Below are 11,497 nucleotides of genomic sequence, written 5' to 3'. Positions count from 1 at the left end.
CAAATAAAATAAAGTAAATAAATAATACTGAGAACGACAGTTGCAAAGTCCTTGAAAGTGAGTCAATCAGTTGTGTCGAGTGAGTCAAGTTATCCACACTGACACAGGAGCCTGATGGTTTTAGGGTAATAACTGTTCCTGAACTCGGTGGTGTGGGACCTAAGGCTCCTGTACCTTTTACTAGATGGCTGTCACAAGAAAGCACATGGACTGGATAATGCGGTTCCTGATGACGCACGTTGATTTCTTGTGACAGCGCTCCTTGTAAATCTGCCCAATGACGGAGAGGGCTTTACCTGGACTACATCCAGCACTTTCTGAGGACTTTTCCATTCCTGGACATTGATGTTTCCACATCATGCCATGATGCCAACAGTCAGGATGCTCTCCACTGAGTATCTATTGAAGTTTGTCAAAGTTTTGGATTATATGGTGAATCTATGTAAACTTCTAAGAAAGTAGAGGAGCTGTCATGCCTTCTCTGTGCTGGTCCTCTGATATGGTAATGCCAATGAATTTAAAGTTACTGACCCTCTCCAGCTCCAATCCCCTAATGAAGACTCACTCATGGACCTCCAGCTTCTTCCTCCTGTAATCAACAATCAGCTCCTTGATTTTACTGACATTGTGTGAGAAGTTGCTGTGGCACCTCTGAACCAGATATTCAGTCTCCCTCCTATATGCCAATTTGTAACCATAAGGTTTAAGGGCAAATTGCTTTTCAATTTACAAATAAATATCAACATACAGGGTATGCTTCAGTTCTAATCTGACAAATTAGGGACATTGTAATCTTAGAATGAAGATCACAGTAGGAAAAACACAAACCAGATGAAGAAAATAAGATTGTCTTTTATTGTTTTAACACATGTGTAAATTCTTGCAGAGGATTTGTTCCTGCTTGTCTTCCCTGACCCATTGTCTCAGCAACTCCTAAGACAAGCTTGGCCCAGGTTGGTTGCTGCAGAACGATACAAGCTGGTGTCCAATACAAACACAGGGGCATGTACAGTCAACTTCAGTGCATGGTGCAGTCTGGGACCTGGAACTTCCTCAGATGAATTCAGAACTAAACTGCAAATGCTGGAAATAAAAGCAAAAAATGCAAGAAGGACCCCAGTCAGGCAGCATCTGTGCAGAGAGAAACAAAGATTAAAGTTTTAGGCTTTATCATCAGATTTCAAATTTCTCTCCACAGCCAGTGCCTGACTTGTTGAATGTTGCAGGCAACAGTGGGAGGGACAGGAGAAGAAGAAATAATTAGCTCCTTGAACAATGAGCCTGGGTTCAGGTTAGCGTGAGGCCACTTGGTTCATCAAATTTGCACACAGTGAATTCCAAAATCCAAAATCACTCAAGCAAGGTGGAACCCCATTAGAACAGCCTCCCTCCAGAGCTGGACTTCAAACACGGCTATCTGCCACGGCTGGATACTGAACATGAATCTTAAACACAGCAAGATCCACACTGCCTGGGCAGGGCGAAAAACATTATCAGGGATGCATCTCACCCTAACCATGGACTTTTTACTCTCCTCCCATCCGGTAGGCGCTACAGGAGCCTCCGCTCCCGCACCAGCAGGCACAGGAAGAGCTTCTTCCCTGAGGCTGTGACCCTGCTGAACCTCACATCACAGCGCTAAGCAGTATTGCATCCATATTGTACTGTCTCAGTACTTTTATATTTGTGTGCTGTAGCACTTTTTTTATTCGCAGTTATTTTGTAAATAACACTATTCTTTGCACTTCTGGTCAGATGCTAACTGCATTTCATTGGCTTGGTATCTGTACTCGGCACAATGACAATAAAGTTGAATCTAATCTAATCAACAAGCCCACAGCTGGATTCACACCCACATGGGACAATTGGATCACAAGCCACATGGCCATACCTGCTGCCAATGGTTTCCTGCAAAGGCTCACACTCATTTTATTTTGCTCTTGGTTCTCTCAGAGCAGTGTGCCATGATCTCACTGAGAGTCGGCCGGGGAGGAATTTCTGGGGCCATCTTTTGACTTTCTTCCTCCTCACTGATGGCATCTGAGAGAGAGAAAAAAAATAACTGATGATCACTCAGCTGGACTGGCACATACCCAAACTTCCCACACAGACAACGCTTACAGTCAGGACACAGCCCTAAACGAGCAACACAGGACCATGGAAGGAGAAGAGCAGAGACCTCACACTGACACAGAAGATGCACGGATACCATATGCTTGAATAGCCCAGTATACATGTACACATACACACACACACACACACACACACACACACACACACATTGAAACAACCAATACCATGCAGCACAAAAGACACCATCAATAGCAAAGCACATGTCTCTACAAATCCCATTGATCAGAACCCAGTCCATGCTGGGCAAAGTATTTGATTGTCCAGATACTTTTTAAATGTATCTCCCTCTGCCTCTGCCACCTTCTCAAGCAGAGCATTCCAGAACATAAACAACCTCTGGGTGAAAGACGTTCTTCCTTGTTAACCCTCTTAAAGCCTTACTCCTCAACTTAAGTCTATAGTCTAGTTTTAGGTGTCTCTGTTTTAAAACATAGAACAGAAGAGCTCAGGAACAGCCCTTTCAACCGGTGATGTTGTGCTGACCTAATTAACTAGCCATTGAACACTTAACTAATCCCTTCTGCCTACACAAAATCCATAGCCCTCCAATCTCTAGACATTCATGTGCCTATCTAGAAGACTCGGCAGTACATTCCAGCTGTACAATCCTTATTCCACTCATCTCCTTTGAACATACTCTTCTCATTTTAAATATACACCCTCCATTAAAAGTAATGGGGTGGCTAGGGAGAATGTGCAGGTCTCTTAAAGATAAGCAAAGCTGGCTGTATCTTGAGCTGTGGGAGATAGGTAGGAATTTTAACCATGATCTCACCTCTGAGTTTATTGAAGCGAAAATCATGTATACACAGGATATAAGGGAAACCAGTGAAGATGTACTAGGAACTATTACTAAAGAGGTGATATGTGTAGTATTACAACATATTAAGGTAGAAAAATCCCCAGGGGTTAACTAAGTGCACCCTTGGACTTTGTGGAAGGCTAGAAAAGAAGTAACAGAACCATGTTCAGAGACAATGAAGTTTCCAAAGAATGTAAGGTGGTTAACGACTTCTGTTTCGATATAGGGAGCAAATACAAGTCATGCAACTACAGGCTGATCAGCCTGACATCAGTGGTGGGGATGTTACTGGAGGGAATTCTGAGGGACAGGATCTACCAACACTTGCACAGACAGAATCGGATTGAAAGCTGTCAGCATGGCATTGTGCATGGAAGGTGTGCCCAATTAACTTTTCAGAGTCTTTTTGAAGTAACAACCAAAAAGGTAGGTGGAGTAGGACAGTGGATTTTGTCCATTTGGACTTTAGCGAGGCCTCCAACAAGGTCCTGCATGGTAGGTTGGCCTGGAAGGTTAGGTCCCAAGGAATCCAGGAAGAGCCATTGTACTTTGGTGGATCCAAAATTGGCTCCAAGATAGGAAGGTTGTTTGTTAGAATGGAGACCAGACTGGTGGTGTGTTGCAGGGGTTGGTGCCACAACCCATGTAATCGTTACCTATATAACTGACTTGGATACGAATGCACAAGGCCTGATCAGTAAATTTGCAGATGACACATTTGGGATTCTAACATTTAACTGTCATTTATTCTTTGGGGCATTCCTCTGTTTTTGTGGATGTTTGCGAAGAAAAAGAATTTCAGGATGGATATCGTATGCATTTCTCTGACGTTAAATATATCTATTGAATTACTAGGTGTTGTTGATAGTGAAGAAGGTCATCATAGATTACAGCGAGATCATGACCAGTTAGGGAAGTGGGCTGAGGTGTGGAAAATGGATTTCAATATAAATAAGTGGAAAGTTAAGCCTGTATAGCACTTATATTATGGGTAGAGCATGAGGGAATGCAGTGAAACAGAAGAACTTAGGAGTACAAGTGCATAGTTCATTGAAAGTGGTGGCACAGGTAGACAGTATCATGCAAAAGGTGTTTTGCACATTGACCTACATCAAGCAGGGCACTGAGTATAGGCATTGGGTCTTTATGTTGCAGTTTTGTAAGTCATTGTCATAGTCATAGTCATACTTTATTGATCCCGGGGGGAAATTGGTTAATTTGTGAGCATTGGTGAGACTGCATTCTGAGCATTGTGTACAGTTCTGGTCCCTTTGTATTGGAACAATACGGTTAAACTGGACAAAGCGCAGAGATTTATCAGGATATTACCAAGATTAAAGGTCCTCAGTTATAGTAAGAGGTTGGCCAGGTTAAGAATGTGGAGTGAGAGAATGTGGAGAGAATGTGGAGTGAGAGAATGTGGAGAGAATGTGGAGAGAGAGAATGTGGAGTGAGAGAATGTGGAGAGAATGTGGAGAGAGAGAATGTGGAGTGAGAGAATGTGGAGAGAGAGAATGTGGAGAGAATGTGGAGTGAGAGAATGTGGAGTGAGAGAATGTGGAGAGAATGTGGAGAGAATGTGGAGTGAGAGAATGTGGAGCGAATGTGGAGAGAATGTGGAGTGAGAGAATGTGGAGAGAGAGAATGTGGAGTGAGAGAATGTGGAGTGAGAGAATGTGGAGAGAATGTGGAGAGAGAGAATGTGGAGTGAGAGAATGTGGAGAGAGAGAATGTGGAGAGAATGTGGAGTGAGAGAATGTGGAGAGAATGTGGAGAGAATGTGGAGTGAGAGAATGTGGAGCGAATGTGGAGAGAATGTGGAGTGAGAGAATGTGGAGTGAGAGAATGTGGAGAGAATGTGGAGAGAGAGAATGTGGAGAGAATGTGGAGAGAGAGAATGTGGAGTGAGAGAATGTGGAGTGAGAGAATGTGGAGAGAGAGAATGTGGAGAGAGAGAATGTGGAGTGAGAGAATGTGGAGAGAGAGAATGTGGAGAGAGAGAATGTGGAGGGAGGGAATGTGGAGTCAGAGAATGTGGAGAGAGAGAATGTGGAGAGAATGTGGAGGGAGGGAATGTGGAGGGACAGAAAGTGGTGATGATATGGAATGCGAGGAAGTGGTGACTATATGGAAAGACAGAAAGTGGTGATGATGTGGAGTGAGGGAAAGTAGTGACTGTGTGGAGTGAAAGAAGGTGGTGAGAAAATGGAGTGACAGAATGTGGTGAGATTCTGGAGTGAGAGCCAGTGGTGACTATATGGAGTGAGAGGAAGTGGTTGAGGCTGGTACAATATTACAATTTAAGAAGTACCTTGATTGGCAGGGCTAAGATAAGGGCTGAACACATGAAATTGGGGCCAACGGGGTGGGCGCCCTGGTTAACATGGATTGATTGGACAAAGGGTCTATATCCATGCTGTGCTGTTCTTTATGACTTGCCTTACAGTGCATCCCCTCTAACTGAGACAGCATTCTGGTGAAACCCATTCTCCAGAACATCCACATTCCTGTACTGGGCAAATCAGAATCGAATGCAATACTCTAGCTTTATGTTATAAAACTGCAATATAACTTCTCAACCGTTTGACTGTGTTTTTCCTAATAAAGGGAAGAATGCTTTCTTTACCACTATACCAGCTTGTGCAGTCAGCATCAGCAAACTGATCTCTATCTCGATTTGGACTTCCCAATCTGGAGACTTGAGCCCCAAGATACATCTGTCCACCAACACTGTTCAGATTCCAGCCACTAAATGTGTACTGTCTCTTTTCACTAGATCTCATAAAGTGCAATACCTCACACTTACCAGAATTAAACTTCATTTGCCACTTCTCTGTCCATATCTACAAGTGATCAATATCCCATTGTATTCTTTGGCAATCCTCCATGCAATGGACAATGCCACAAATCTTTGCGTTGTCAGCAAATTTACTCACTCATCCTACCACATTTTCATTTTACTCACTTATATACATATATAGCCAACAGCTGAGTGACCAGTACTGATCCCTGTGGAACACCACTAGTCATGAACCTCCATCCAGAATACAACTCATCCACCACTACTTTCTATTCTGTGGACAAGCCAATTTGGGTCCATTAAGCCAAGGCACCATGGATCCATGCATCCCATGAGGAACCTTATCAAACACCTTATTAAAATACTTGCATGTAACATCCACTGTTTTACCTTGATCAATCATTACATCTTGATCTTACATCTACATCTCAATCTGATTAGTCAAACACGAGCTGTCTCATACAAAGCCATGCTGACTATCTCTAATTTGGCCATAGCTTTCCAAATTTGTATAATTCTTATCACTAAGAATTTTCTCCAGTAGCTTTCCTACTATTGATGTGAGACTCACTAGTCTATGTTTTCCAGGATTATCTCTATTTCTCTTCCTGAACAAAGGAAGATATAAGCTACTTAACAGTCCCCTGGAACCACACCTGTGGCTAGAGAAGATACAAAGGTCTGATCAAAGCTCCAGCAATGGATGTTGCCTGGATGGGGGAGCTTGCCTTATGAGAATAAGTTAAGTGAGCTTGCTCTTTCTGCTTGGAGCAGCGGAGGATGAGAGGTGACCTGATAGAGGTGTATAAGATGATGAGAGACATTGATCATGTGGATAGTCAGAGGCTTTTTCCCAGGGCTGAAATGGCTAGCACGAGAAGGCACAGTTTTAAGGTGCTTGGAAGTAGGAGATGTCAGGGGTAAGTTTTTTTTACACAGAGAGTGATGAGTGCATGGAATGAGCTGCTGGTGAAAGTGATGGAGGCGGATACGATAGGGTCTTTTAAGAGAATCCTGGATAGGTACATGGAGCTTAGAAAAATAGAGGGCTATATGTAACCCTAGGTAATCTCTAAAGTAAGTACATGTTCGGCACAGCATTGTGGGCTGAAGGGCCTGTATTGTGCTGTAGGTTTTCTACATTTCTGTGTCTCTAATGAGACTTCTTGTCTTTTTCAATAACCTGGGATATGTTCTATTAGATCCTGGGGACTTAGCCATCTTAATGTTCTTCCAAGAATTAGTACACTACCTTGTCCACAGTCTTGAAATGTCCTTGTATCTTAGCATACTCCACACTGATCCCACTATCCTTGTCCTTCTCCTCAATAAATACTGATACAAAGTACTCGTTTAGGACTTTGTCCACATCCTCTGCCTCCAAACACAAGACCTTTCTTTTATCCTTAAATGCTTCTACACCAGTTAGCCCCTTGCTCAATGTATGTGTCGAATGACTTGGGATTCTCATTAATCCTATTTGCCAAGGTAATTTTGTGAGTACTCCTGGTTTTCCTAAGTCCCTTCTTGAGTTCCCATCTTGCTCCTTTATGATCCTCAAGTGATTCCCGTTCCTTAAGCCTTACACATGCTGCCTTCTTCTTCACAGAAGTAACTACTCCTTTCATCATCCAAGGTTCCTGCGCCTTGCCATTCGCTTCCTTTTCTCCTACTAGAACAAACCAGTACACAGTTCTGTTCAGCCGGTCTTAAGAACAACCTTCACATGTTAGACATGAAAACAATTCTCTGCAGTTAAATCTCCCTAGGTCCTGTCTGACGCACTCATCATTTACATTCCCCAATTTAATACTTACCTGCAAGGTTCACTTACTCACAGCATATGAATTGTTCCCTTATTTGCACTGTCTCAAAGCATGGAGATCATTGTTTCCCGAGTGTTGACCCACTGAAAAGTCACTCACCATGCCAGGCTCATTCCGCAGGACAAGATCTTGTACAAACTCCTCTCTGGACTGTCCACATACTGCTTCAGGGATTGCCTGGATTTTCAAGTGAAATCGCCACAGGGGAATCCTGCACAACCTGTCTACTTTTCCTACCCTTCTTGAATAAAACTGCTAAATCCTTCCATGCCTGACCTTCGCCAGCTGATTCTCCTCTGTACATTTTCCTTGGAGTTAACACCCCACAATTTTGGTGTTCTGCTCAAACCAGAATGGTACGTTTCACTTCAAGCTCTTGCCCAGCTCCTGCAGTTTGGCAGTCTGCTTAGGGTACAGTGGAAGAGGCTCTTTCTGCTGGTGTGGAATTGAGGCAGAGGGGCAGGGAATACTGTGGTCATTTGAGTCTTCCACCCATCACCCAACTTCTCACTTCATCTCCCTGCCCCCACCTTCTCCTTCAGCAGGTTTCCCCTACCACCAGCCAGCTCGTGTTCCTTCCTCTCCCCCACTACTTCTTATTAGGCCTCTTTCCCTTTCCTTTCCAGATGAAGGTCTCTCTCTGAAATGCTGACTCTCCATACATGCTGCCTGACCTTCTGAGTTCCTCCAGCACTTCGTGTGAGCTCCACAGCTTCGGAAAGGATGTTTAGTTTTTTTTTAAGTGAGAGGCTGATACCATATCTGACTTCATTGGTTATAAACAGCAGCCCTATAAACTTTAAACCAATGGCCCTCATTGAACTGGTGTTCCTGGGATGTGCTACCCAGATGAAGGAGAGTGTCTGAAACATTCCCAATTGACTCGGATCAGCGTGTTTGAAGTAATAACCTATTCTGGCCCCAGACCCAGGAAGAGGGATAGGGCATTGACCAAGAGGACCCTGCCTGATGACTTCCTCACACTCAGGTTACAGCACTGCCTGTGGGTGGTGAAAACTTGAGAATGGCGGGTATTTGTGGAGCTGCTGGTACCTGCAGATGGAAGCTTCCCCTCTGTCCTTGGATCCACCTTCTGCTTCCACACGTTCCTGTTGTTGACTGCATCACTTGTGTTGACCCTCTGCTGGAGATACCGTCTGCTGTTCCGCCTGTACGACTCCTGGCTTATCTGCTTCCGCTCTGCCCTATGGATGCTCTTTGCATTACGTATGGTTGACCTGAAAATATGCTGTGAATTACTGAGGGAGTCATACAGCACAGAAACAGGCCCTTCAGCCTAATTTGCCCCTGCTGAGCATCAAAGCTTGACCCATTTGCCCAAGTACCTTTCTCCCTCCACCATTACATCATGCAGCCAGGCAACAGGAGGGCTGGGATTTTTGTCCATAAGACATAAGAGCAGAATTAGGCCAGATAGTCCATTAAGTCTGCTCTGCCATTCAATCATGGCTGATTTACTTTGCCTCTCAACCCTGCTTCCTATAACCATTGATGCCTTTACTAATCAATAACCTATTAACCTCTGCTTTAAAAACACTCAATGACACGGCCTCCACAGCCATATGTGGCAATGAAGGCCACAGGTTCCCCACCCTCTACTCGTCTCTGTTCTAAAGGGAGATCCTTCTATGCTGGGGCTGTGAGATTGGACGGGTATGCCTGAAGCTGTTCAGCAGGGACCTGACACAGTCATAAACTCACAAGAGTTTATCAGAAGGACCATTATATCAGCAGGAGAGTACAGCACCGCTCTCAGTGTGTGTGTGTGGCAGGGGTGGGGTCAATGTGTGTGTGTGTGTGTGTGTGTGTGTGTGGCAGGGGTGGGGTCAGTGTGTGTGTGTGTGGCAGGGGTGGGGTCAGTGTGTGTGTGTGTGTGTGTGTGGCAGGGGTGGGGTCAGTGTGTGTGTGTGTGTGGGGCAGGGGTGGGGTCAATGTGTGTGTGTGTGTGTGTGTGTGTGTGTGGCAGGGGTGGGGTCAGTGTGTGTGTGTGTGTGTGTGTGTGTGTGTGGCGGGGGTGGGGTCAGTGTGTGTGTGTGTGTGTGGCAGGGGTGGGGTCAGTGTGTGTGTGTGTGTGTGTGTGTGTGTGTGTGTGGGGGCAGGGGTGGGGTCAATGTGTGTGTGTGTGTGTGTGTGTGTGTGTGGCAGGGGTGGGGTCAGTGTGTGTGTGTGTGTGTGTGTGTGTGTGTGTGGCGGGGGTGGGGTCAGTGTGTGTGTGTGTGTGTGTGTGTGTGTTTGTGTGTGGCAGGGGTGGGGTCAGTGTGTGTGTGTGTGTGTGTGTGTGTGTGTGTGTGTGTATAAGTATTTTACAGTGCATTCAGTCTGTGCTCACTGAACTGATGTGGAGCAGTCGCCAGTGTTTCACAACAATGTGAGAGTCAGCAAATGTCTGACCTTGGTTTTGAGCAATGATGGTCAGAACATCCTGTTTTTTCCACAAACACTTCAATCTGTGACCTTACGTTCAGCCATGTTAACTGGAGCCACAATCAGGACCATTTACAAAATTGCCATTCAGAACTCTGAAATATCTAATGAAAGACTGAATCTTACAACTCTAGCTTTTATGCTCAAGGATGGGAATGAATTCCTGTTCTGAACTTAATACCAAAGCAAAGTTTTGAGGCCAGTAAACAATAGGCTCCTTTCTGAGAGTTTGCTGTCCTTTGACAGCACTCAGTATTGCTGACAAGTGTCGCGTTTCAGTTCCACAAATATTCCAGAAGAGACAGGAACTGACAACATTCAAAGTCATTCTTCTCTGACCACTCCCTCTCTGATGGACTGAGAAGAGCAGAGCGAGGGGAACAGTTTACCTCCGTGCGGGGCAGCCTCACCTGCGGGGGGGTGGGTTCTTCACTTTGTTCACGCTGAATCCAGAGTTGAGTGTGCAGCCTGATTTCTGGAGGTACATAGAGGGATAGTACCCAGTCGCCTCAGATTTCCTGTTTCGACAAGAACAACGTCATTGTTCCTATAAACTAAAAGTAAAACTGCAGATGCTCAAAATCTAAAATAAACTCAGCTCATTGAGCCCCCCCCCACACAAACACACACGCACTGCCCCACAACACAAACACACACAGCTCCTCCCCACACACACACACTCCCCATGCAGACACACACACACTGCCCCCCACGCAGACACACACACACTCCCCACACAGACACACTGCTCCCCCCACACAGACACACACACGCGCACACACACACTCCCCACACAGACACACTGCTCCCCCCACACAGACACACACACGCGCACACACACACTGCCCCCCATGCAGACACACTGCTACACAGACACACACACACTCCCCCACACACACACACACACACACACACACACAGACCCGCCCACACACGGACGCCTCCACACACATATGCACACACCATACACACAGACACACACGTGCACACACAGATACACTCACTTACCCCTCCTCCACACATGCACATACACAGGCGCACACACACACTGACCCCTCATACACGGATATACATACACACACACACGCACACACACACACACACACACACACACACACAACATACACACACATTGACAGACATCCCACCTCTCCCGGAAGTACCGGGAGTCTCCCGCATATTGACAGTGGCTCCCTGATCATTTTTTTTGAGAGAGCGAGCGCACGAGAGAGAGAGCGAGAGAGAGAAAGAGAGCACGCCATGGCAGAGTGTTCCAAAAAAAGAAAATATAAAACGTACGTCACCCCAGACTACGCTAAAGTGTACCCCTGCCTAATAGGGGTCAAAATAATGACAGTGTTGCTCGCTGCACTGTTTGCAACAGTGACTTTTCTATTGCCCATGGTGGGTTAAGACTGTAAAAGACGTGTTGAGGTGAGTTTAACAGGTGTCATTCGTTCATTAGCATAGCTAACGTTATTTAAACTATCT

The 11,497-nt window shown here is 45.3% G+C and overlaps 1 protein-coding gene across 2 annotated transcripts in view; it reads right to left on the bottom strand.

Moving 5' to 3' along the window:
- Positions 1-856: 856 nt before the first annotated feature.
- ncf1 (neutrophil cytosolic factor 1) overlaps positions 857-11,497 on the bottom strand; it is a 107,871-nt gene continuing 97,230 nt past the window's right edge. The window contains exons 9-12 of one of the 2 annotated variants that reach the window (XM_063031248.1): positions 10,417-10,524; positions 8,615-8,799; positions 1,892-2,040; positions 857-1,131 (exon numbers count right to left, since the gene is read on the bottom strand). In XM_063031248.1, coding sequence (XP_062887318.1) covers positions 1,925-2,040; positions 8,615-8,799; positions 10,417-10,524 — 409 coding nt within the window. In that variant the 3' untranslated portion in view covers positions 857-1,131; positions 1,892-1,924. Of the gene's footprint in view, positions 1,132-1,891; positions 2,041-8,614; positions 8,800-10,395; positions 10,525-11,497 lie in introns of those variants that run through there. The other variant, XM_063031249.1, reaches the window with a different exon arrangement.

Source organism: Mobula hypostoma, chromosome 23 (assembly GCF_963921235.1).
Source record: "Mobula hypostoma chromosome 23, sMobHyp1.1, whole genome shotgun sequence".
NCBI lineage: Eukaryota > Metazoa > Chordata > Chondrichthyes > Myliobatiformes > Myliobatidae > Mobula > Mobula hypostoma.
The sequence above is the reverse complement of the archived record's forward strand: the minus strand, read 5'-3'. Positions and strand labels throughout refer to the sequence as shown.